The following is a 27,069-nucleotide window of genomic DNA, read 5'->3' as shown; positions in this document are numbered from 1 at the left end:
CTGCAGGGGACGGCAGTCGGCAGCTGCCTCTGCTCCGAGCTCTTCCTCCTTCCTCTTCCTGCTGCTGTGCGCCCCTTTGTCCTGGGCTGTGGGGTAGGTGTGGGCAGGCGCGGGGCAGAGTGGGGGCTGCTGGGGTGGGGATCCCTTGGGGCTTGGGGGAGCGGCTGGTGGGGTTGGCATTGGGCTGCGGTGGGGCTGAGGGCTGTGTCCTGGAGCTGGGCTTGAGGAGGGCTCGGTGAGGTGTGGGGCTGGTGTGGGTGGGGCTGTGGGGGGTGGTTGTTGGGGGCTGTGGAGTTGTGGGGGCGTGTGTGAGGTTGGGTGGGGGCTTGGGGTCGGAGAGGGGCGTGTGAGGGGCTGGTGAGGAGCCCGTGGGGCTGTGTGGGTTTGGGGGTAGGAGTTGGTGGTGGTGGGGGAGGCTGTGTGTGGGTGTGGTGTGGGTCGGGGTGGTGAGGCTTGGAGTGGGGAGTGGTGGGGTGGTGCGAGGGGGTGGGTGCGGTTGTGGGGAGCTGTGTGTGGGTCTGGGTCGGGGTGGGTGTGTTTGGGGGTTCGTTGTGGTGCTGTGGTGCTGCCTCCCCCTGGTGGGGGCAGCTGCAGGCCCCCTTTGGCTGCTGCTGTGTTGCAGGCGGAGCCATTGGTGGGCTGCAGGGGCTGTCCCTGGCCCTGTGTCCCTGTGTCCCTGTGCTGGGGCCTGGGCTGGCAGCAGAGCTGAGGTGGCAGCGGCGCTGTGGGGGCTGCTGTGTGCAGGAGAGGTGGTGGTGAGCGTGGGGTGTGGCACTGGGCTTGTGTGCCCAGTGTGCCCAGCTTGCCCCTTTGGCTACTTGCAGCTGGCAGTGGTGCCCTGCCCCCAGCCAAGCCCGGTGGGTGCCCAGCAGCACCTTGGCAGCCTGGCTGGGAGCCTGGGGTGGTGCTGAGCTCTCTGCTGGTCATTCTCTGCCCTCTCTTTGCCTTCTCCCCTCTCTCCTCAGCTGCTCTCAGCCCTGCACAAGCTGCAGGACACCTCCTTGAGCGCTGCCCTTGCTGGGGGGGTCCAAGGAAGAGTCCAGGGGAGTCCAGCAGTGGCTTGGTGCTGGACTCAGCTTGGCTTGGCCATAGAGCACCTCAGAGCCTGGCCTGGCCTGGTCTGTGAGCCCAGGGCTTGGGGCTGGGGTGGCCTCCTGGGCAGGAGCCCCCATTTGGAGAGAAAGGCTACTGGTGAGAGGAGGCCAGGAGGTGGGGGGGGTACCCCCAGGGCAATGGGGTCCCCAACTTGGGTGGCACTGGAGGAGTGCCCAGCTGGAGTGGGGAGGGAAGAACAGGAGGGTCCCCAAATGTTGCTGCCCCCCAAGTCTTCTTGCCCCCAGGTCAGGCAGGGTCCCAAATGGCACTGCCATGGGCCCAGCCCCCCAGAATCCCTCTACAGTCCCCCCCAGTGCTGGGTCCTTGGGGGTGGGGGAGTCCTTTCCTGCTGCCTGGGTGTTGGGGACCATTGTTGGTTCCTTTGGGATAGCTTTGGGGTGCAGGGAGGTAACTGAGGGTGCCAGGGAGGCATTTTGAGCTCTCAGGCTGCTGTTGTGGTTTCCCTGGGGGCATTTTGGGCTCCTCCTGCTTGTGGCAGGGTGCAGCATGGGCTGCCTGGGGTGGCACAGGGAGCTGGGGGAGGCTGCTTAGGGGGTTCAGGGCTTTATTCCCCCCCAGACTGCCAATGCCTGGAGCTGGCTGTGCTGGGCCAGCAGCCAGGGGTGCTCCTGCCTCAGCCCTTGGGCTGGCAGCACAATGCCTGCCCCTGGTGCTGGGCCTTCTGCAGAGCTGGGCAGAGAGCTTAAGGAGGTGTCAGAATCACCCCAAACCCACAGCCCCCCTGCACAGAACACTCCTCCCACCCCTCCCAGACTGTGTTTGCTGGCTGCCAGCTTCTGCTTCAGCTTCTCCCCCTTAACCTTGAGCCTTTTGTTGTCCTGGCTGGAGGGGGAGGATCCACCCCCAGCCCCTCCTGCAGCTGCTGTTGGGTGGGGGCACAGCTGGGGACTCATCAGGGCCTGTGGTGCCTGGGTGGCTCCTGCCCTACCCAGTGTGCCAGGGTCAGCCAGGCCCCATCAAACCCCCAAACATTCCAGAGCCCCAGAACCCCCCAGCCCCCCCCCAGCCCCAGTGGATTCTAATCCCAGCCACAGCTTTCCCCCATGAGCTCCAAAGGATCCTGATTGCAACTCTTAGCCCCCAGGGATCCAATCCCACAGCCCCCATCAGAACCCCACAGATTGCCCCTCCCAACCCAGATTGACCACCCCCAACCCCACAAACCTCCCCAGAAACCTACAGCCCCCCCACAACTGCCCAGCCCCCATCCCATAACCTTACAGAGTGCTGCTGTACCCCACAGACACCACCAGCAGAACCCCAGCAGCTCCCAAGCCAAGCCCCAGGGGCTCCTCCCAATCTCCCCCCAGAGCTTCCTCCAGACCCACTGACCCCCAACCCCACAAACCCTTCCCCAACCCCGGGAATACTCCTTGCCCCTCAACCCCACAGGCAGCCTCACAGACCCCACCCCAAACCCCAGCCCAGGGCAAAACCCATCCCTAGAGGTTCCTGGTCCCAGGATCTGCCTCAGCCTCAGGGCTCTGTGCATTCCAGCTGAGTTTCTGAGCAGTTCTGAAGGGATTTGGTGACTTCTGAAGATGTTTTGGAGGAGTTTTGAAGATGTTTGGATGATTTTTCAGGCATATTTGAAGAGTTTTGAGAACACAAAACCTCCTTCAAACCTCCCCAAGGATCTTAGCAGTGAGATTTCAAAGGCTCTCTGGGTGCTATTAGGAACTTCTGGGAGGTTGGAGTGGCCAGCAGAGAGGTGTGCAGGGCAGAGCTGAGCACAGAGTGGGTGTGGTGGGGGCAGGGCCAGGGAGGAGAGCTGGGACCAGAGCAAGATCTGCTGGCAAATGCAGCTGCAGGCAGCAGAGGCCTGGGCAGGCAGTGGGAGGAAGCTTTAGGCAAGGCCTGGGAGAGGCTGTGTGGAGGCAGCTGTGTTGTGGTGCTGGCCTGCAGCTGTGTGCTGGGGGCTGTGTGCTGGGCAAGGAGCTGAGTCTGCACTTGTTGAGGCCTCCCCTCTTGAGCAGCCCTGGCTGTGTGCTGTGGCTGTGCTGCTGGGCTTGGGAGCTGCCCCCAGCAAGGCTGAGCTGTACTGCCTGATCCTGGGCAGTGCTGAACCATCCCTTGCAGGTCTGTGCTCTCCTCTGAGCCCTTTGCTTCTCTCTGTCAGGGGCTGAGTCCTCACTCTGTCATCCCTGCCCCTGTGTGCTGTGGAAGAGCAGAGTTTGCAGATCTGTCCCTTGGAGCAGCCCAACAGGTAAGAAACCCAGAGTGGGGAAACAGCAGGGCCCCAGCCCCCAGGGCAGCTCCCAGCCTCTGCCACCTCCACCTGTGCAGCATATTTCAGCTCTCCAGGACCTCTGAGGCACATCAGGTGTTGTGGGAGCTGAGGAATGCTCCAGGCTGCTGGGGGTGAGTTGTGAGGAGGAGGTGATGTTTGGGCTTGGGGTGTGGATGGTGGTGGGAGAAGGTTGAAGGTTGTTTGGTCTTTCCTTGTTCAGTACTGCTGCCTCCATTGTCTGAGCCAGGGGAGATCAAAGGACAGGGCCTGGACCAGGAACCACCCTTCCAATGCCACCAGGCTTGAGGAGAGTAGGACAAGACCACTTGTAAGTCCCAGGGTACCTCAGGGCACTGATCACAGGAACCTGGGGTCTCAGCACAGGTATTAGAGGTTTGTGCCCACACTGTGGCAGAAACTGAAGGTTTGAGGTCTCCTCTGCATTCTCTCCCCCAGCTGGGTGTTGGAAGTCAGGGAGTGTCATGACCCAGGCAGGATCTGAGGGTTTGAGATCCTGGGCTCAGGTGCTTCCATCTTCCCTATTGCAGAGCTGTGACCCCTTCCTGCCACAGTATGGCCTCACAGAAGGACCCAGACAAGAGCTGGGAGGAGAAGCAGCACCCAGAGATCAAGTTGGAGAAGCCAATGTGCAGTGCCAAGGTAGAGGAGGATGGGGAGGAAAAAGAGGACAAGATGGAGGATGATGCTGAGAATGACAACTATGAAGAGGAGGATAATGATGGTGATGAAGGTGACCAGGATGAGGGGGAGGAATGTATGGAGGAGGATGAAGCCAGAGCAGGTCCCTCAGTGTCACCCAAAGAGCTGAATCAGTGCCTTGAGTGTGGGCAGAGCTTCCCAGGTAGCTCAGAGCTAGTGCAGCACCACTGCCCACAGCCTGGCACCCGGCCCTTCGTTTGTGGTGACTGTGGCAAGAGGTTCCGCCGGAATTCTGAGCTCAGCCAGCACTGCCGCACCCACACCGGAGAGAAACCTTTCACCTGTGCTGACTGCAAACAGAGCTTCACCCAGCGCTCTACTCTCGCCCGGCACCGCCACACCCACACTGAAGAGAGGCCCTTCTCTTGTGACAGCTGTAGCAAGCGGTACAGGCAGATCTCTACTCTTAGGCAACACCACCTCACCCACACCAGTGAGAAGGCCTTCAGCTGCAGGGACTGCGGCAAGAGCTTTCAACACAGCTCCACTCTCACCATCCATCGCCGCATCCACACTGGAGAGCATCTGTTCCCCTGTGCTGAGTGCGGCAAGAGCTTCACCACGAGTACCACATTAATCCAACACCAACTCATCCACAGCGTTGACCAACCATACAGCTGTGCGTACTGCGGCAAGAGCTTCACCCAGGTGTCAGACCTCACAGTGCACCACCTGTGCTGACTGCGGGAAGAGCTTCGGGCTACTCCATCCTCTGACTTGTCACCGCCGCACCCACACTGGTGAGAAGCCGTTCACTTGTGCTGCCTGCGGAAGGAGCTTCACCCAGAAAGGGCACCTCAACAGGCACCGCTGCATCCACACCAGACAGCAGCCTGCACTGGAGGGGAGGCCGAAATCCACCTAGAATCTGTTGGGTAATCATGACCCTTCTGAGAGGGCCTTTCCAGAACCACAATCATCTCTTTTTCCTTTGCGCTTCTAAGGGACTGGGGACACCAGCATCAACAAACACCTCCTGGCCTTCTGAACACCAATTATTGCTAATGAGAACAATTACAGTGCTGAGTTGGCACAGCTGGAGCGCCCAGTGGAGCTGGGCAGGGCTTTGCCAGGGTCTGTCTGGTTCTTCCCCAATGCTTTCTATCTCCCTGGGGTAAGAAATCCTCTTTCCATTGACCAATTGTCTTAATAAAACTCAAAAGTTACCCAAATCCTGTCAGTTTGCTTTTATTTCAGATATCCCTGCCTCAATGCCCAAATTTTGGGGGCATTTGCTCCCAAGGGATGGTGTGGAGCTGTGTGCCCAGTTCAGGGAGGGGACAATGAGGTTCTCAGAGGAGTCTTCAGGGGCATCCCAGAGGCATTCTGCAGGGGCTTTCAGGTGATATTAGGTGTTTGGGATTTGGATGGTCCTAGGACTGACTTTTGGGATCTTTGGAGGGTGTAGGGGGAAGTTGATGGAGATCTTTGGAAGAACTCAGAAAGCTTCTGTTGGCTTTCCACTCTGGGGCTGGAACAGGTTGAAGAGCTGAGAAGAGGTTAAGCTGCCTGTTCCCCCCAAAACAGAAGGGAGGGAAAAATGGCACACACAGGAACCAAAAAACCTTCTGGGTTGAGATAAGGACTTGAGATAAGAACAAAAGAGTTGAATCCAAATGAGATCCCATAATGCACACTGACCTGAGGCTGTTTGCAGAAAGAAGCACAGCAGTGAGCAGCAGCAGCCAGTAGTTGAAACCCTGCAGCCCTCCCCCTCAGCAAAGAGCCAGCACCTGAGAGCCAGAACCCAAGAGCAGCAACCAGAACAGGAAGCCTCTTATGTTGCCATCTGAACTTCAAGCCCTGTAGTCCTTTGCTCCAGCCAGCACTGTCCCTGTGAAGGTGGCATGAGGCAGGATGGTGTGGAGTAATGGCAGCAAACTTTCAACTTAACCTTTGATATTCCCAAGCCCTCATTCTGTGCCATCTGCACCATGCCCAGCAGCAATCAGCAGCACACCTCAGGCACTGTCCATTCTCACTCCACAGGAGGTCGCTTTGCAGTACCCAGAGGGCTGCTCACTGCAGGTGCTCTGCAGCTCCACTCTGTTCCAGCACAGTCTGGATCAGTCCATGCCCAGTCCAAATGCTGCAAATGCTGGGGCTGTGTTTCCAGCTCTGGGGCAGTCTGAGACCAGTGACTCCTTCCATGCCTCCAAGTGAAAGCAAACTGTGGCTTGCATCCCAGTACTCAGCTTCCAACACATCCAGGTGTGGGGATCCTCCTGACACACCAGAAACACAGATGGGTTCCACCCCTTGTGGTTTGATGGTGTCAGAGCACTCTGGGCACCTGTATCTACTAAAGCTTTATTCTCTCATGGGTTCAACTTGCCAAGCCATTGGTTCTGTACAGTCCAACAAACCAATTTGTCTCTCCCTTCCATCTGGTTGGAGGCAGAGCCCCTCTAATTCTGCCTTGGGTCCCTTGCATCTTGTGAAGATGCTTTGGCAGTCCCTTCAGGAGGACCAGAAGCAGTTTCAACTTCCCTGCTCTTCTTAGCCCATTTCCCACTGGAAACTGAGGCAGCATCTCTAGGGGGACAATTCCCCTGTAAGTCACAGACTCCTGCAGCCAGGACTGGATTGGGTTTTCCTTTCCACTTCCTCATGTGCTCCCCATGGTCACACAAGTAAAGCAGAGGGTGTGCTGTGCCTCCCAGATTCTCTCCCTTGGACAGGGGAGCAGCTGCTCCTCATGGCTGAAACACAGGACTGTACAGGTGGGGAACAAAAACTTCTTCTGGAGCTGATGGAACTCCTGGGTCAGTTCCTTCACAGCTGAAACACAGGCCTGGACAGAGGAGCAGAGATTTCCTTTACCTTGCTGGGGTCTGCTGCTTGTTTCATCCACTGTTTCTCCTTGGTCATCTTCCAAAGCCAGAGATAAGAACCAAGCCAGCAGCCCAGGCTCTTCCTCTTGTTCCCATGGGGACCCTGATCCCTCCTGGTCCTTTGCAGGATCAGCTGCTTTCCTTGTAGGCTTCTTTTTCCCTACAGGGGTAGCTGATCCTGGCACAGGCTGCTTCTATGATGCAGCTGCCATGCCTGTGGCACTGTCTGTAGGTCCAGAGACCTTCTCTTGCCCCTGAGCCCTCTGCACAGAGATGAGAAGGGCTCGAGAGGCATGGGCCAGGCCCAAGCACATTGCAGTGATTTCTGTCTCTCAGGAACTCCCAGGCTGACAACAGACTTTCCCCAAACCTTTCCCCAGCTGGGGAGGATTTTGCACTTGCTCAGGGCTGAAATTCCAAAGCACCAGAGGTGACCACCAGCCTAAGAATTTGCCCCTTCCCTCCCCCACCCCCTGCCACTCCTCAGTATCCAGCATCTGGGCAGATCTCACAGTGGTTTCCTTGGGAGTGTCCTGGATGAAACCAGAGCAAGCTGCCCAGCAGTGGACAGCACAGCTCTGAGCCATTGCCCTAAGCTAACACTCAGCACCAGCAGCAGCACAAACAGGACTACAGCTCATCAGGCCCCCAAAAACAAATCCATCAACAATGTGAACACACCACAGGAAAGAAAACTTCTGTCAAACTCTCTTGACAAGCCTCAAGCCCTAATTGAATCCTCTTCTTATCTCTTTGTTACCACAATCCTTTTGTCTCCTGCCAAAATCTGTCCTCATTAAGGCAGCTGCTTTCCTGCCCCACAATGGGCTCCAGAAAAAGAATATAATGGGTTCATCTGAACCAGCAGCTTAAACTCTCTGCCTCCCCCAACACAGAACTCAGGGGAAAAGAACACCACACAAACCCGCTTTGTGTTGATACAGAAACAAATGAGGGAAGAGTTTCCTTAGCAAATCAGATCATCAGAATACAAAAGTACAGTGACCTCAGCCTGTGTGCAGAAAAGGCACAGTGGAAAGCAGCAGCAAGCAGAAGCAAGCAAGGCAAAAGCCCAAAGCAGGGAGCTGCTCCCCTATCCCTCCCTGTCCCACTGCCATCCTAGCAGAGCAGCCAACACCCAAAAAATCCCAGAACCCAGAAGCAGCAACTGGAACAGGGAGGCTCCCATGCTGCAACCTGAACTTCAAGCCCCATCATCCTTTGCTCCAGCCAGCACTTTCATTTCTGAGGCTGCCATGGCTGCAGCATGGTCTGGATAACAGCAGCAGAGTCAACTCAACCCATGACAATCAGGAGTCCCTCAAGTGAAATGGAAAGAGCCTCTCAGCTTCTGTGAACAACTTACACTGCTTTGAAGGCAGCTGGACTTGCCACATGGATGCATTAGCTGAGAGCCCAGAAGAGCCCAAAGGGGGCAGTGGAAGGTGACTTCAGAAGGATCCTTGAAGATGAAGCTCAGACTTCATGATTTATAGCTGGAGCCTTGGTATTTCCTGCTGGGATCTCCTTTGGATTCAGAGCCCTGTGACAATTCACAGGGTCACAGGATGTTAGGGTTTGGGAGGGACCTCTGGAGATCTCTGAGTCCCCCTGCCAGAACAGGACCATAGAATCCAGTGCAGGTCTCACAGGAACACATCCAGACAGGGCTGGCAAGTCTCCAGAGAAGGAGACTCCACAACCTCTCTGGGCAGCCTGTTCCAGGGCTCTGTCACCCTTACAGTAAAGAAGTTCTTCCTGCTGTTGAAGTGGAACTTCCTGTGCTGCAGTTTCCATCCATTGCATTTGTCCTATCCCAGGGCACAAGTGAGCAGAGGCTCTCCCTGTCCCTTCCTTTCTGACCCCCAGCCCTCAGATATTGATAGACATTGATCCTATGCCCACTCAGTCTTCTCCTCTCCAGATTAAACAGCCCCAGGCCTCTCAGCCTCTCCTCATCAGGCAGTGCTGCAGTCCCTTCAGCATCCTCACAGCTTCTGCAGCAGATCCCTGTCCCTCTTGACCTGGGGAGCCCAGAACTGGATGCAATATTCCAGGTGGGGCCTCCCGAGGGCAGAGTAGAGTGGGAGGAGAACCTCCCTGGATCTGCTGGCTACACTCTTCCAAATGCACCCCAGCATCCCATTGGCCTTCTTGGCCACCAGGGCACATTGCTGTCCCATGCAGAACTTGCTGCCCACCAGAACTCCCAGGTCCTCCATGGGGCTGCTCTCGAACTATTTGTTCCCTTGAGTGCTGTAGGGTTCACATTGCTCTCGACATTGCATGGTGCAGATCACCTCTAGTGAATCTGAGGCTCCCCAGAAATTGCCACTGGGTTCCTCTTAATCACATGGATCCTGTCCAAGCAGGCACTAGTGCAGGAGAAGGAACAGCAGGCTGGAGAGAAGGAGAAAGGGAACTGAAAATCTCATCACCTGAATCTAGAAAGAAAGCCCTTGGTAGCAAATGTCCATTCTGGATGGACACAGAACACAACACAGAGCTGATGAGAGCAACTGCTGGGAGTGCACCAAGTGCCCTGAGAACCCTAAGGAAGGGCTGGAGGGGGGAGGGCATTCACTGGAATTCCAATACCTGATAATACCTCTTGGACATACTGAGAATCACAGAATTGTCAGGGTTGGAAGGGACCTCAAGGATCATCCAGCTCCAACCCCCCTGCCATGGTCAGGGGCACCTCACACCAGAGCAGGTTGCTCACAGCCACATCCACAGCCTTAAAACCCTCCAGGGATGAGACTTCCACCAGCTCCCTGGGCAACCTGTGCCAGTGTCTCTCCATCCTCATGGGGAAGAATTTCTTCCTAACATCCAATCTCAATCTCACCGCTTCAAGTCTTGCTCCATTCCCCCATGGAGCAAGTCCTATCCCTACCAACACCCTAAATAGTCCTTCCCCAGCTTTCTTATAGCCTCCTTTAGATACTGGAAGACCACAAGGAGGACTCCTTGGAGCCTTCTCTTCTCCAGACTGAACAGCCCCAATTCTCTCAGTCTGTCCTCATAGCAGAGCAGCTCCAGCCCTCTGCTCATCCCCATGGCCCTTCTCTGGATGCCTTCCAGCCCCTACAGATCCTTCTTGTAATAGATGCTGCAGAACAGGACACAGAGCTCCAGGTGGGGTCTGACCAGGGTGGAGCAGAGTGGGATAATCACCTCCCTGGCCCTGCTGGCCACATTGCTCTTGATGCAGCCCAGGATACAATTGGCTCTCTGGGCTGCAGGTGCACACTGGTGGATCCTGTTGAGCTTGTGGATGAACACTTCTCTTAAGTATAATCCAGAATTAGAAGCAGAGGATGGGGATGGAAGAGGCTCCTGATCCAAAGAAGAGACATTCCAAATGTGTCCAGAGATGCAACCTAACTGATTAGCAAACATTGACTGCCTGAAGTCAAGGCACCTCTGTGGGAAGAACACTCAGGCTGTGCATCCATCCAGGCTGTTGCCATCCCATAATGAGGAATAAATACACAGGGTGGGAAGCACCAGGAGGAAAGGGAAAGTCTTGGAGATGTGGCAGTAAAGGCAGGAAAAGATTAACCCTCAGCTGGTCAGGAATCTGTGCCCCTGGGGCAGTGCTCCCAAATACAACTGTGGCTGATCAGTGAGAGACTCCAAGTTGGGTCCAAGGAGATGTGAAATGGCACAAATGAAACAATGCTGCAAAGGAAAGGGCCTCTGCTTGGCACAGCTTTGCCTGATGCTTTCTGCCTTGGTTAGGAGAAAGTGAAGCAGAAAAGGCCATGGTGAAGATCTCTGCTCTCCCAGTCCTCTGGAATAGGACTGCAGGTGCAGGATCAGCTTCCCAGGGAGGAGTGAAACAGGTTGCAGAAATAGCTGCTCAGGAGGGAATGGCTCCAGGCATGGTCTTTGCTTCACAAGGAGGAGTGGGCACAACACTGAACACAAGCTGTTGTGTTTCCATGGATGAGAGAGGAAGGACATCCATAGACATGGGTGAGAGATGGGAACAAAGCAGGATTGTGCAGGAAGGAGGAGCCAGCACAAGTTCTGCCCCATGAGGGTAGTGGAACACTGGAACAGGTTGCCCGGGGAGGGGGTTGGGGTCCCATCCCTGAAGAGATTTAAGGTGAGGCTTGACAGGGCTCTGGGCAACCTGATGTAGTTGAGGCTGTCCCTGGGAAGGTTGGACAAGATAACCTTTGGAGGTCTCTTCCAGCCCAGCCCATTCTGTGATCAGTGAGATATGGGAACCAAGCAGACTCTGCATGAAGTGCAAAAGGAAGACACCACCTGGGGCTTCTCAGAGCTCTGGGCCTGGCTATGGTTGTGGATTCCTGCCTTGGGCTTCAGTCTCAAGCAGTTGGTTGGAGCAATAACCCTGAGCTTGTTCCCTTTTGTTTGCATGGCTGTTAGAGTGCAGGGCATGTGTGAGTGCTGGTCTGCTTGAGGGAGCAGAACAGGGGACAGCAAGGACCTCTCTGGGAAGAGCTGGGGCAAATGTCACCTTCAAGAGCAGGCCCTAAGCCTCTGTCTTCTCCAAAGCTCCCATTGCAAGGACCAGGCCTAAGGCCTGTCTGCAGTTCATAGAGCAACACTGAACAAGACTTTACTGAGGTTCTTTTCCCTTCTTTCTGTTGCTTTTGGGAGACTCTTGAGTTTCTCATTCCATCAGCAGGGCAGGAGATGTTCTCCTCACCTTTCACTGCATGTTTTGAAATCTCTTGGGTTTGTCACCAGGCATTGGTTTGGTCACCAGCTGTGTTCAGACTTTTCCTTTCACCTTCTAATTGCAGAAACAGAGAATCAGCCAGGTTGGAAAATACCTCCGAGATCAAGTCCAATCTATTACCCAACACCCTCTGACACTTAAACCATGGCTCCAAGTGCCACATCCAATATTTTATGAACACTCCAGGGACAGTGACTCCACCCTCCCTGGGCAGCGCATCCCAGTGGCCAATTCCTCTTTCTGGGAAGAACTTTCCCTCACCTCCAGCCAAAACTTCCCCTGGTGCAGCCAACTATAAAACTGTAACAGGACTCTTTCCCAGTACAGATTGTGCCCACAACCAGGAAAGGCTACACCACCTGAAGCCCTCTAACCACTCCTCTAGGACTCCTCCCAGTACAAACCATATCCCCTTACCCACTCCCTGAGAGACTGGGCCCCATCACAGTACAAACTATCTGACTGTTCTTCAGAGATGGAGTTTCTGGTGTGTCCTATCCCCAGTCAGAAAGGCACCACAGCATCTGGGAGGAACCATTCCAAATGCACTGGGGTCAAGCAAACCCTGCACACAGGGAAGAAGGCCAACTGCAGCTGGGCTGTGGCAGGAAGTATGGCCACACAGACTCAGATGTTGTCCTCCCCCAGACTCAGCACTGCTGTGGCCACATCTGGACACTTGGTGTCTGGCTTTGGGAATGTCCAGACTGAAGGAATGGAGAGGAACTGCAGAGGCTGCAGAGGAGATCTACTATGATGGGGTTGACATCACTGTGGAGAGCCTGAGAGACCTGGGCTGCATCAGCCTGCTGAATGGAGGATCAGGGCACTGCCAGAGCAATGTGCACATGGCTGAAAGGTGAATTCAGAGAGGATAGAGATCTTCTGGGGAGTGGGAAGAGAACAAAACCTCCACACAGTGCAGCTTGGAAGGTTCAGAGTGGAGATGAGGCCAAAGAAATGTCCCTCAAAGGGCAGAGCTGCTATGCATGAGGCCATCCAGAGGTGTCAGGAAATGGCAGGGAAAGCTGAGACAGCTCAAGGAAGGGATGGAAATGTCAGGGGGAGAGCTGGCTGGGGAAGCAAGGTTGGTGTCAGCAACCTGAAGGGAAAGAGCTGCAGGCATGGGACAGTGTAGGAGAGGCTGCAGCAGGGATGGCCAAGGGCTCTGGCAAGGATGAGAGGCCCAACAGGACCAAGGCCTTTGTGCCATTGGCTCTGGCAGTTGGCTCTGCCACCAAGGCCTGTGAGGAGAAACTTGGCTTTGAGGCTTTGAGATTCTTCTATTGCAAGGGCAGTGGTCAGGGCTTGGCCTTTCTGCTTCACAGACCAAAGGCAAGTTTTTCTCCCCTGTACTTTGCCTTTGTCTCCCTGCAATCCTGGCCTCTAACAAGCTGCTCTAACGAGTCCCTGGGGAGCCTTTGTAAGTAACAAGCCTCAGTGAGGCCAATCAGTGCTTCAAGGTACTTTGGAGTTTTCTTCTGACTTGGACTTCTTGAGAGGTTTCTTGGCAGTAGCTTGGCAGAGTCTCCTGGCAGTACCTAAGGATGATGTAATCAGCCCCAAATACTCCATGGGGCTCATTAAATATTGCTGAAACTCTAATTATTGCCAAGGTTTCTGCAGCTAATTGGAGAGGTTTTTATTGCACAAAGCATCTGATCAAAAGTATTTTTAAAGGTACATTTCATTACTTTTCAGAGGCAAACCACAGTAAAACCTGACAAGGTCCCACCCTGGTCACTGCTCATCCTCACTCCCCACTGCACCCAGCAGAGCCCTGAGCAACAGGTGAGGGATGGGATCTGCCTTGCCAGGTGCTGGAGGTCAGGGCTTGGCCCTTTGGATCAATGAAACCCCTCCAGGTTTCCTCAGGAGCAGTGCCACCTTTAGCTGCTTGTCCTGAACTGTCAGCACTGCCTCAGTTCTCTGCTCTCACCACAGCCTGGAGATGCTTCAGTGCCTCCAGTGATGCTTCCCTTGCTTCCTAACCAGACCCTGGGGATACTTTCCCAGTATGGTTCCCTGGGACCCATTAACAGTAGAAGAAACTTCAGAGTTTGAAGCTGATTTTGACTTCTGGAGAGGTTTCATCAGCTTCTCAGTCTCTGAAGTTCATGGACTTGGCAGCAAAGCCACCAGAGGGCTCCTTTAAATGCTTTGGGCTGGTCCTGAGCTGCTGAGCTGGGCCAGGCTCCTGGACTGCAGGGAGATGCTGGCAAGCAGGCAGTGCTGCAGGACAAAGCTCTGGCCAGGAGCAGCTCCTCTGCACAGCACAGCACAGCAGGGCTGAGGACACTGCCAGAAGATCTCAGGGAGATGAAGAAGGCAGAGAGAGCTTCAAGGTGGCCAGAACTGGGAGGATGACTGAGAGCTCACAGGAGAAGTCAATGCATTCACTGACACAGTGAGGCTGTGGGTGCAGGACACTGCAGCTGTAGATCCTGGAGGCATCTCCATCTCGGCAGTGGACGCTCAGCTGAAGGCTCCTGGAGTGTGCACACAGAAGGAGGACCAAAGCCCTTCAGTTCCATCCTGTGAGCAGCAGTGAGCTTAGCCGGGTAAGGAGAACTCTTCACCCCCAGCCCCTCTGCCTTTCTCTCTTCCCTTCACTGTCTCTGCAGCACTGCAGAGCTGCTGCCTGTTTCATCACCTCTCCATGGGACATTCTTTTGATGGGTTTGGGCTGTTGGTCATTTTCTGTTCTGACTCCAGAGGAATCTTCATGGCAATTCTGGGTCCCTGCTGCATTTGAAGCTGTGATGAACCATCGGTGGTTGGTAGTGACGGGACTGAGCTGATCCATTTTTCATGCAGCTCAAGGACAGAGGTTACAATGAGGCTGAGAGAAGTGTGCCCTAACTTGTCACTGCCTTTCCCTCCTTGCACAGGTCTCCATGGCCAGAGGCAGCAGATGGCCAACAGCAGCTCCATCACCCACTTCCTCCTCCTGCCATTCCCAGGCACAAGGCAGCTGCAGCTCCTGCACTTCTGCCTCTTCCTGGCCACCTACCTGGCTGCCCTGATGGGCAATGGCCTCATCATCACCACCATAGCCTGGGACCACCACCTCCACACCCCCATGTACTTCTTCCTCCTCAACCTCGCTCTCACTGACCTGGGTGCCATCTCCACCACTGTTCCTAAATCCATGGCAAATTCCCTGAGGAACATCAGAGACATCTCCTATTCAGGGTGTGCTGCTCAGCTATTTTTCTTTCTCTTTTTCATTTCAGCAGAGTATTTTCTCCTCACCACCATGTCCTACGATCGCTATGTTGCCATCTGCAGACCCCTGCACTATGAGACCCTTCTGGGCAGCAGAGTTTGTCTCCACATGGCAGCAGCTGTCTGGGCCTGTGGGGCTCTCTATGCTCTGCTGCACACAGTTAATACATTTTCCCTGCCCCTCTGCCAGGGCAATGCTGTGCACCAGTTCTTCTGTGAAATGCCCCAGATCCTCAAGCTCTCCTGCTCCTCATCCTACCTCAGGGAATTTTGGCTTATTCTGCTCAGTGCCTGTTTATTATTTGTCTGTTTTGTGTTCATTGTGGTGTCCTATGTGCAGATCTTCAGGGCAGTGCTGAGGATCCCCTCTCAGCAGGGACGCCACAAAGCCTTTGCCACCTGCCTCCCTCACCTGGCTGTGGTCTCCCTTTTTCTAACCACTGCCATCTTTGCAAACCTGAAGCCTTCCTCCATCTCTTCCCCATCCCTGGATCTGGTGGTGTCAGTTCTGTACTCAGTGGTACCTCCAGCAATGAACCCTCTCATCTACAGCCTGAGGAACCAGGAGCTCAAGGCTGCCCTGAGCAAACAGATCCCTGGATGCTTTCAGAAACAATAAACTCTTTGTCGTCTCCTGCAGAGCAGTTCTGATGTCACTCACAGCTTGGTTTCTCTCTTTTTGGCTGCTGCTGGTGATGTTCCCCTTGTGAGAATGTTGTTTCCCCACCAGAGTGCTTCTTCAGACCATTTCTGATTCAGTGCTGTGACCCAGAGGCTGCAGACATGAGAGGCTGTGCTCCCTGGGTGTGCAACATGGAAGGAAAAATTCTTCCCATCTAGAAATTCATAGCAGAGTCAGAGGAGTCTTGTAAAACTTTATTTGAATAAAGGCAGAGTCCACAGGACAGCTCCCTGTGGGGGTCTCTCTCATTGCTGAAGGCACAGCTCCCCTTTTATACTACATTTCTGGGCACAAACCTCCCTCTCCCTTTCCCCACTGTCTCAGGTGCTCAGGATTTAGTCTTTCCCAAAACCCCTGCTAGATGTCCCCCTTCACATGAACCGTCCCTGCTTCATACATCCTATGCTCATTTAAATTAGGTTCTCCACTTCTCTGGGTGCAGAAGTTAACATTCAGTAGTCTGTTAAGCCTGTGCTCTGGCCTAAAAGTTCAGCAGTTCAGGCTGTGTTCAGTGTCTGCTATCTTGGGACAGACCCCTACTGATTGACAGCAAGGTTCAAGGGAAGGGACTTAGCAGAGGCCCCTTTGTGATTTGCATACACATAGAGAAGGTGAACTGCCTGGTTCCTCCCTTTCTCTTCCAACTCCCTCTTAGCCAATTCTTCCTTTGTAAAGACACTCCCTCCTTTTGATCCCATCAACCCCTCCTCTCCTTGCTTTAATAATTGTCTTCACAATATTCATTCATCATTAACTTAATCCTTTCCTCTTGGCTCATTTCTGATGTTGGTCTTATTTGCAGATACATCATACTGCTCTTTTTTATAGCCATTTCTGGCTCACTTCATATGGCTACAACCTGCACCTGCCTGACTGCAGGATGGATAAGCCATACAAACCAGGGTATCAGACATGGTAGAAAGATTAGAGCTGCTGTTGCACAAAGAGAGAAGAATGACACTCGTTTGACCCATGGCCCACCAGGCAACCAAGGCAATGTGTCCCATTCCAGTCCTTTCCAGGTATGGACTGGTCCATGAGCTGTTTCCCTGCTGTTGGTGGCTATATTTATTGCTGCCTCCCCATTGGCCTCAATCTTTAGGCACCAATCAGATGTATTAAACTTTCCACATCCACCTCCTTCCTCAGCTAATAGAAAGTCTGGAGAGTCCATTTTGGTGCATAGCCTCTCACACCTGAGTTTGGTGTTTGGCTAATAGCACAAAGTACTACTGCAAAGTAAAAGTACAAAATAACAACAATAATGATAATAATAAAAAAACAAATTATAAAAAAGAAAGAAAAAATATTTAATATAAAAAACAATTTAACATAATAATAATTTTAAAAAACCCAAACAAATAAACCCCATAAGGATTACTAACAAAAAATAACTATTAACAAAAAGCATAAGGATTAGTAGCAAAGTAAAAGTTTACAAAAATTTAAAATGAAAAATAAGGACAAAATATTAAATACAAAAAAGATTAAAAAGAAAATAAAAAGGGAAAAAATAAAATAAAATAAAAAAGGAAAAAATAAAATAAAATAGTAATTAAAAAATTTGATTATAAAATAACTTTAAAAATTAATTAATACAAGATTAAAGTATGTTAAATAAAATGCAAGAAAAATTAAAAGCTATAAAAAAATCAATAAATAAAAGTAGATTTAAAAGAAAAATAAAATTACCTAAAAAATTATTAAAAGTTATAGACCAAAAAATACAGATAACAACAAAAGAAAAAATATTTAAAAGGCATATTAAAAACATTAATTACATTTAAAAATTAGATTTTAAAAATTAAAATTAAAATAATTAAAATTAAAAAATAAAATTAAAATAACATTCAAAAATAACATAAAAATAAGAATAATATAAAAAAAAATTTAAAATGTTAAAAAATTATAAAACCAAAACAAAATAAAATTAAAAAATTAAATATTAGATTACATTAAAAAATTAATATATTTTTTAATTTATTAATATTTTAAAATTGAAATAAAATATTAGAATTTTTTTTAAAAGATTAAATAAAACAAACATACAAAAATAATTAAAATATTTTCTAAATAAGATCAAAATTAATAAATTTTAAAAATTGGATTAAAAATTAAAATTAAGAAAAAATGCTTTAAAAAATAAAATACTTAAAATTAAAATTAAAAATAGAAATTAAATTAAAAAATAAAAATAATAAAATTCAAAAATTAAAAAAATAGTTTAAAAATCTATCAAGAAAAAATCAACAAAACAAAAGAGAGGATGTATATTTTATAGCTAAGGGGGTTTAGTGATAGCAGCAAGAAATGTCTACCCCATGCCAACTGCAATCATCGCAATGAACAACGGCAGAGGAATCAAGGCCATGAGCACACAGCATTTCCCATGCAGTCGAACATCGATCACAACAACTGCTATGGTAATCTGGGATCAAAAGCATCACTCAGAAGAATGCACCACAGCACCGTGTGAATTAGGACTGGCTGTTATGATTGTTTAATTGTTGTGTGACTAGAGAAAATGTTCCTATGGATTTCTGTGTCACCTCACCAGTTTGCCTTAGTTTTAAATAGTTAATGGGAGAGTAAAATTTCCTTATAACACAACATGCATTCTCATTTTAGGTTAAAAACAAAGAAAGAAAGAAAAGGCCTAGACCATGAAGTAGCCCAGGGTAAGCCAGGGATGGATCAGGACAGAGAGAAATAGAGAACTGAGAAGTGTCCTTGGTGTGCTGCACCCTTGCTCTCCCAGCCTTGCACTGCTCTCCCTATGGCTTGGGGGTTTGTCACCTCCTGCCAGCTCAGTGCATCTGTGCTTGGATCACAGCCAACAGGGAGCTGAGAGAAAACTTTGGAGGTCAAAATCTTCAGGGTCTGTGCAAGTGGCAACAGATCCCAGGATGATTCAGCATCCAAGGTTCTCCAGATCAGAGAAACCCCTGATGGAAGTCAATGATCTCCCCCTCTAAAAACAGTGACCCTAAAGCCAGAGCCTTGGAGCTCTCCTGGATCACAGCAGCTGTGTCCAGCATCTCCCCCACTCAGACATCTCTCAGGCACAACCTGCACCAAGGGCCAGCAGCAAGTCAGACTTCTCCAGGCTCAGTTCTTTTGTCCTAAGAATGCCAAAGCTTTGCAAGGGTTTGCCCTGAGCTCCAGCAGAAGGAAACCAAACTCCAGGGCAGCCTCTCTGCCATCCTCCTCACCATCTGTCTTTGGACAGACACCTTTGCTGTCACCAGGGGCAAGGTTTCTATTTTGCACTGGACCCAGCCAGCTCTGTCCCTATGTTTGTGTGCTTTGTGGTTGCCTCCAGGCACTGCCATAGAAATAGATTTGAATTCAGGATCCCTTGCAGTCAGTCAGGGTCAGCTTTGTCCTTATCCACTCTGTCATTCAGAGGCTCTTGGATTAGAACACATTCTGCTGAATCACTTTGTAAGCCCCAGGTGGGCAGTGACAGCAATGGGGAGGTTGGAAAGGGTGAGGAGCAAAGTTGTCCACTCAATGTCAGCCCTGAAGGACAGATGTTCCTGCAAGTGCAGATGTCCTGCTGAGACAGCCTGGGTCAGTGTCACTTGGGGAATTATCATCTCTGCTCTGAACTGAAATGGAGTAAAATATTTTATCTTTGGCATAAAATAATTGAGCTTTGTGAGGTGCACTTTGAAATCCTGAAGAGGATTGCAGAGACACAAACATCTCCTTAGGGCACTTGGGACTCATTGCAGGAACCTCAGGTACTGAGAGAAGACTGAAGAAACTTCTCCAGAAGTCAGAAGGAAAACACAAAGTGCCTTGAAGCACTGATTGGCCCCAGTGAGGGGCATTACCAACAAAGCCTCCCAAGGGCTCCTTAGAGAGCTCAGTGGAGGCCATGATTGCAGCAAACAAAGGCAAAGTGCAGGAGAGCAAACTCTGGGTTTGGTTTATGGAGCAGAAAGGCTAAGCCCTGACCACAGTGCCTGGGCAGGCAGATGCTGCCCCTCATGTATGGGTCAAGGCTCCTCAGGTGCTGTGGGGTGTAGGGTTTGTGATGCTGAGAGAAGGACAAGAGGATGGCAGTCCCCAGCCTTCCTGGGGGTGTTTAAGGAAGCACTGAGGACCCCCTGGTGCCTTAGGAAGTCTCCTCACAGGCCTTGGTTGTGGATGACTGCCATAGCCAAGAAGGCAAAGCCTTGGGTTCACCTGATGACTTCCAGCCTTGCCAGTGATCATTGCCATCCCCACCACAGGTTGTCCTACACTGTCCCCCACACTGGGTTTGGTTTCTGCAGCAGAAAGGCCAAGCCCTGACCACAGAGCCTGGGCAGTCAGATGCAGAGTGGCTCAAGCTAAAGTTTGACCTCCTTGGCCTTGGTGGCAGAGGCAATTGCTATAGACAGGAGGAGAAAGACTTCATTCCTACTCAGGTTTCATCCTTGCAGGTGGTGCTACACTGCCCCATGCCTGCAGCTCTTTCCCTTCATGCTCTTGACACCCATCTTGCTTTCTAGCAGCTCTCACTATGACATTTCTGTACCCTCCCTGCTCTGTCTGTTCTCCATGGCCATTTCTTGAAACACAGAGCCAGGGCCTCTAGGACCACAAGGATCCCCTTTGAGTTTCCTTTCTTTCTCCTCAACTCTTTTATACTCTCAAGGGCAAGAAAGGATCTGCCTGGCCTCAAACCACCTCAGAACATCTCCACTCTGGACCCTAAAATTTGCACTCTATGGAGGTTGTCTTCCTGTCCCACAGTCACTGGAAGCTGCATCATTCCCAGATTTCAAGCATGTGCCCACTGCATCTGTAGTGCCCTGAGCTTGGACTTCACCAGGTTCCAGAAGCCCCAGTCCCTCAGGCTCTCCGCCCCAGTCCCTCAGGCTCTCCACCCCAGTCCTTGCTGATATCTTCTGAAACTTCTCAGTCTCTTCAAAAGTCCTTCAGAGCCAAAGTCCCAAAGCCAGACACCAAGAATCCAGATGTGGTCACAGCAGGGCTGAGTGCAGGGGAAGACAACTTCTGTGTCTGGGTGGCCACACTCCTCCTGCCACAGCACAGCTGCACTTGGCCTTCTGCACTCTGCTCAGCCTCTGCTCCATCCCAGGCCTTTGGCAATGGTTGCTGCCAGAGGCCTTTCTGCCTGAGCACAAAGCAGAACCTCCAGCTGTAAAGCAACAGCCAATGCACCTCCCTGCTGCTTCCTCTCAGCTTGGCAGGCACAAGGGATGGCACAGTCCCCAGCCCAGCCCTGGGCTTGCTGCTGGCCAATGACACAAAGGGATTGGAGTTTGCAGTGACCTCACACTCACCTCAAGGCCATGTGGCTCCTCCTGCCCTAGGAGCTTCTCAGCCATCCCTAATGTTCCAATGCTGGTCCAAGGCCTCAGCCTGCTTGTGGCCTGGCAACTGAGCAGGCACAGGATACCTCTCCAGAGCCTTCCAAGGCACGTCCCTGCTGCTGCCTTTCATCTTCTCCTGCAGCCAAAGCCAAGCCCTGTCCCTGATGCTGTCCCTTCAGGCAATCAGGTGGCAGGGAGGTGACCCAGTTCCAGGGCTCTTCCTGCAGGGGCCACCAGGAGCTTAGGGACAGGGAGTCACACAAGTCCCTTGCACATCACATGCCTTCTGCTGGCCTGCTGTGGACTCTGGCAGCTGGGAGGCCAAAAGCACAGAGCCCAGCCAGGAGTCAGGGGCTGCCCTCTCATCTGCTGCAGCAAGTGACCGCCCAGTCCCTTTCCTGCCCTCTTCCTTCTGCTGCTCTATCAGCTGCTGAGCCAGCAGTGACCTCCCAGCCCCTGCCCAGCCTTGTGCCTGCTGCTGTGCAGGAGATCCTGAGGCACAGCTGAGCTGCCCACGGTATTGCCACCCATCTCCACCCTGTGTCCATGAGCTGCTCAGACACAGTTCACCTCCTGCTCCTCTCCCATGGCCATGAGGCTGCTCTGTTTGCTCACAGGCCTGCCAGGGGCCAAGCAGAATCACTCAAGTGTGAGAGGGGATACCAAAGAGGGGTCAGAGCATAGGAAGGAGGTTTGGGACTGAAGTGTTCAGGGGCGGGCTGAGGCCTCAGGGATACCTTTGAGTGCTGAGGCTCAGGCTAAGGCTTAGGAGTGGCTTTGGTGTCCTGATGAGTGTCCTGGGCAATGCTCAGGTAAGGACAACCTTAGAGGGGTAGTGGCTGGTGTGGGGATGGGCTGAGGGCAAGGAGTAGATGCCAAGGGTAAAGGCTGGGGCCAGGGTGAGCAATGATGGCAAAATCATGGTTAGGGCTAGGTTTGAGAGAGGCTGAGCTTGGAGGGGTGAGATGAGGCCTGAGCTCTTATGAGATAGAGATGGGGACTGGGTTCAGGGGAGGAGCAGAGGGTAGGGGTAGGGTTGGTGGGGACAGCTTAGAGAGAGTGTAAGAGGTCCAGGTTGTACTAGGAGGGGATGGAGCTTAGTACTGTAAGGGTACCCACTCTTTGTTGTGAGGAGACAGTGGATCAAGCTCGTACTGGGAATGAGGCCAGTAGGTACTGAGGGAGGCTAAAGGAATCCAATTTGTACTGGGAAGGAGCTGATTTTGTACTGGGAGGAAGCCAGTGGATGCAGTTTGTACAGGGACAAGGTCCAGTATCTACAGGTAGGAGATAGGATGATGCAGTTTGTGTGGGATATGGCCCAGCCTGTACTGGGAGGACTTAAATCACAGAATATGAGGGGTTGGAAGCGACCTCCAGAGATCACCCAGTCCAACCCCACAGCCAGAGCAGGATCCCCCAGGACAGGTCACACAGCAACACATCCAGGCAGGTTTGAAAGTCTCCAGAGAGGAAGACTCCACAACCTCTCTGGCAGCCTGCTCCAGGGCTCCAGAACCCTCACAGAACAGAGGAGTCTCTTCATACTAGAGGTGGAACCTCCTGTGTTTCATCTTGCATCCATTGCTCCTTGTCCTGTCACTGGGCATCACTGCCAAGAGCCTGTCACCTTCCTCTGACCACCCCCTCTGATATTGATAGCCATTGATCTGATCCCCTCTCAGGCTTCTCCTGTGAAGCCCCAGGGCTCTCAGTCTTTCCTCACAGCAGAGATGTTCAAGTCCCTTCATCATCCTCATAGTCTCTGTTGGACTCCCTCCAGCAGATCTCTGTCTCTCTTGACCTGGGGAGCCCCAAACTGCAGGGATCCAGTTTGGACAGGAAGGGGCCAGGCTGTACTGGGGCAGGATTAGGGTTTCAGAGTGTATGGGGACAAGGCCCAGTGTTACTGGGAGAGGCCATGGGGTGAGCTTTTACTGGGAGGTGTAAAAGATTTTTCTAGGGGGCACCAAGGGCTGCTGTTAGTACTGGAAGTGGGCCCAGTCAGTACTGGGTTGGAACTAGAGTACAGAGTGAACATGTGGAGGGATGCAGTAGGTACTGGGAAGGCACCAGGGAATCCACTTTGTACTGGAATGGGACCCAGAGTGTACTGGGATGGAGCAAGATGATCCAGATTGTGCTGGGATGAAGCCATGTCTGCTCTGGGAGGGGACCAGGGGATTCAGCTTGTTTTGGACCAAGGCCCAGTCTGTACTGGGAGAGCTCAGAGAGGTTCAGTTTGTACCTGGAGGGGGCCCCAGTCTGAACTGGGAGGGCATCAGGGGTCCTGGTCTGCACTGGGATGGAATCAGGGTTTCAGGAGATGCACTTTGTACTGGGATGAGACTCAGACTGTGCTGGGAGATGGCAATGGGATCCCATTTGTACCAGGGTCAGGCCACAGCTGCACTGGGATCAGGATATCCATTTTGTGCTGTGCTGGGTACAGATGGGACTCGGGGGGGGTCCAAGGGATGCACTTTGTAGTGGCACAGGAAACTGTATGGGAGATGGGAAAGTGATGCAGTTTGTCCTGGGATAAGACCACATCTGAGCTGGGAGGGGTTCAGAAGATGCAGTTTGTACTGAGATGTGACCAGGTCTGTACTAGAAGGGGCTCTAAGGATCCAAATTGTGCTATGCAGGGACCAGAATGTCCTAGAATGTGGTCAGGAAATGCAGCCTGCACTGGAACAGGGCCCAGGCTGTACTGGGAGGGCATGAAGGTCCGCAGTTTGCATTGGGATGGATGCAGATGGTACTGGGAAGGAAGCCAGGGGATTCATTCTGTGCTTGGATGGGACCCAGGATGCAGTGCTAGAGGACAGTAGGATGCAGTTTGGACTGGGATGAGGCCACATCTGTACTGGGAAGGGGTTAAAGGACCCATGTTTGGACTGAGTCTCTACTGGAAGGGAGTCAGGGTATCCAGATTGGACACTGAGGAGGTGCAGTCTGTAATGGGAGAGGGTTGGGATATGAAGGCATGAGGAGAACTCCTGTTCTGATGGCAGTGCTGCTCTGGAGCACAGCTCTGTCCTACAAGCAGCCCTGGACTCTCCCTGCCTGCAGTCCCAGCACTGCCACACAGCAGCACAGTGCCCAAGCTGCCAGAGCACTCAAGCATTGCCCCAGCACAGAGGCTCAGCAGGAGAGGGTGGAAGGGAAGAAAGAGCAGCTGAGGACAGCCCAAGCTCTGGGGCTGCCTGGCACTGCTGCTGTGCTGGGACTCTGCCCCTCCACCTCTGCACACAGGCACTGTCCTGCAGCTCCACAGAAGCCTTGGAGGAAGGAACTCAGGCAAACAACTCCCTGCAGGGTCCTTTATTGTGTTGAACACACAGGGACCACAGCTCCTGATGTCTGCAGCCTCTGGGTCACACCAGACAGGACAACACTGAAGTAGAAATAGTCTGAAAAAAGACATTTGTGTGGGTACAACAACATTCTCACAAGGGGAACAGCACCAGCAGCAGCCAGAACTCCAGCAGCCAGGCTGGGCCTGCACTAAGTGACATCAGAACTGCTCTGCAGAAGAGTTTACTGCTTCTGAAAGCATCCATTGATCAGTTTGCTCAGGGCAGCCTTGAGGTCCTGGTTCCTCAGGCTGTAGATGAGAGGGTTCACTGCTGGAGGCACCACTGAGTACAGAACTGACACCACCAGGTCCAGGGATGGGGAGGAGATGGAGGAGGGCTTCAGGTAGGCAAAGAAGCCAGTGCTGAGCAACAGGGAGACCACAGCCAGGTGAGGGAGGCAGGTGGCAAAGGCTTTGTGGCGTCCCTGCTGAGAGGGGATCCTCAACACTGCCCTGAAGATCTGCACATAGGACACCACAATCAACACAAAACAGACAAAGACTAAACAGACACTGGCCACAATAAGCCAAAGTTCCCTGAGGTAGGATGTGGAGCAGGAGAGCTTGAGGATCTGGGGGATTTCACAGAAGAACTGGTTCACAGCATTGCCCTTGCAGAGAGGCAGGGAAAATGTATTGGCTGTGTGCAGCAGAGCATAGAGAAAGCCACAGGCCCAGGCAGCTGCTGCCAGGTGGGCACAAACTCTGCTGCCCAGGAGGGTCTCATAGTGCAGGGGTCTGCAGATGGCAACGTAGCGATCGTAGGACATGGTGGTGAGGAGAAAATACTCTGCTGAAATGAAAAAGAGAAAGAAAAATAGCTGAGCAACACATCCTGCATAGGAGATGTCCCTGGTGTCCCTCAGGGAATTGTCCATGGATTTGGGCACAGTGGTGGAGATGGCACCCAGGTCAAGGAGGGCGAGGTTGAGGAGGAAGAAGTACATGGGGGTGTGGAGGTGGTGGTCCCAGGCTATGGTGGTGATGATGAGGCCATTGCCCAGCAGGGCAGCCAGGTAGATGGCCAGGAAGAGCCAGAAGTGCAGGAGCTGCAGCTGCCTTGTGCCTGGGAATGGCAAGAGGAGGAAGTGGGTGATGGAGCTGCTGTTGGCCATCTGCTGCCTCTGGCCATGGAGACCTGTCCAAGGAGGGAAAGGCAATGACAAGTTAGGGCACACTTCTCTCAGCCTCATTGTAACCCCTGTCCCTAAGCTGCATGAGGAATGGATCAGCTCAGTCCCATCACTACCAACCCATGGCAGAGTTCATCACAGCTTCAAATGCAGAAGGGACCAAGCATTGCCAGGAAGATTCCTCTGGAGTCAGAACAGAAAATTACCAACAGCCCAATCCCAGGGAATGAGAGTCCCATGGAGAGGTGGAGAAACAGGGACCAGGCCTGCAGTGCTGCAGAGACGCTGAAGGGAAGAGAGAAAGGCAGAGGGGCTGGGGGTGAAGCCATCTCCTTACCCAGCTCTGCTCACTGCTGCTCTCAGGATGGAACTGAAGGGCTTTGATCCTCCTTCTGTGTGCACACTCCAGGAGCCTTCAGCTGAGCATCAGCTGCTGAGATGGAGATGCCTCCAGGAGCTACAGCTGCAGTGTCCTGCACCCACAGTCTCACTGTGTCTGTGACCGCATTGACTTCTCCTCAAGTGAGCTTTCTGCATCCTTCCAGTCCTGGCCACCTTGAAGCTCTCTCTGCCTTCCTCATCTCCATGAGATCCTCTGGCAGTGTACTCAGCCCTGCTGTGCTGTGCAGAGAAGATGCTCCTGGCCAGAGCTGTCTCCTTCAGCACTGCCTGCTTGCCAGCAGCTCCTTCCAGCCCAGGAGTGCGGCCCAATTGGGCAGCAGAAGTCCAGCCCAAGGACTTTTAATAACTCCTCTGGTAGCTTTTGGTGCCCTGTAAACCTGAGGGACTGAGAGGAAGCTGATGAAACCTCTCCAGAAGTCTAAGTCAGACTCAAACTCTGAAGTTTCTTCTACTCTTAATGGGTCCCAGTGAAGCATACTGGGAAAGGGTCCCCAGGGTTTGGTTAGAGCAGAAGGAGAGAGTGGATGCAAGGGAAGCTTCACTGGAGGCACTGAAGCATCTTCAGGCTCTGGTAAGAGCAGAGAACTGAGGCAGTGCTGACAGGTCAGGACAAGCAGCTCAAGGTGGCTCTGCTGCTGAGGAAACCTGGAGGGGTTTCATAGATCCAAATGGCTAAGCCCTGACCCCCAGCCCCTGACAAGGCAGATCCTGTCCCTCACCTGTGGCTCTGGGCTCTGCTGGTAGCAGTGGGGCGTGAGGGTGAGCAGTGACCAGGGTAGGACCTTGTCAGGTTTTGCTATGGTTTGCTTGCAAAGAGACAACTCCTGCTGAAAAGGAATGAAATGTCCCTTTAAAAATACTTTTTATCAGATGCTTTGTGCAATAAAAACCTCTCCAATTAGCTGCAGAAACCTTGGCAATAATTAGAGGTTCAGCAGTATTTAATGAGCCCCATGGAGTATTTGAGTCTGATTACATCATTCTTAGGTACTGCCAGGAGACTCTGCCAAGCTACTGCCAAGAAGCCTCTCAAGAAGTCCAAGGCAGAAGAAAACTCCAAAGTACCTTGAAGCACTGATTGGCCTCACTGAGGCTTGTTACTGACAAAGGCTCCCCAGGGACTCATCAGAGCAGCTTGTTAGAGGCCAGGATTGCAGGGAGACAAAGGCAAAGTACAGGGCAGAAAAACTTGCCTTTGGTCTGTGAAGCAGAAAGGCCAAGCCCTGACCACTGCCCTTGGTCTAGAAGAACCTCAAAGCCTCAAAGCAAAGTTTCTCCTCACAGGCCTTGGTGGCAGAGGCAACTGCCAGAGC

General features: G+C 52.3%; 3 protein-coding genes across 3 annotated transcripts in view; 1 reads left to right on the top strand and 2 right to left on the bottom strand.

Moving 5' to 3' along the window:
- Window positions 1-27,069, bottom strand: part of LOC137457937 (zinc finger protein 252-like) — a gene marked incomplete at its 5' end in the record, with an annotated part of 104,501 nt that overhangs the window by 17,057 nt on the left and 60,375 nt on the right. The window lies entirely within an intron of this gene.
- LOC137457946 (olfactory receptor 14A16-like) lies at window positions 14,469-15,467 on the top strand. The gene has a single exon (XM_068169695.1). The coding sequence runs from the start codon at window positions 14,535-14,537 to the stop codon at window positions 15,465-15,467; it is 933 nt and encodes a 310-aa protein (XP_068025796.1). The 5' UTR covers window positions 14,469-14,534.
- LOC137457943 (olfactory receptor 14A16-like) lies at window positions 24,434-25,336 on the bottom strand (the record flags this gene model as incomplete). Its single annotated transcript, XM_068169693.1, has 1 exon — window positions 24,434-25,336. A coding segment is annotated over exon 1 (903 nt), but the record flags the coding sequence as incomplete, so codon positions are not given.

Source organism: Melanerpes formicivorus, unplaced genomic scaffold, assembly GCF_026170545.1.
Source record: "Melanerpes formicivorus ecotype bairdi unplaced genomic scaffold, bMelFor1.0.p_v2 SCAF_212, whole genome shotgun sequence".
NCBI lineage: Eukaryota > Metazoa > Chordata > Aves > Piciformes > Picidae > Melanerpes > Melanerpes formicivorus.
This window is presented reverse-complemented; position numbering and strand designations above follow the sequence as displayed.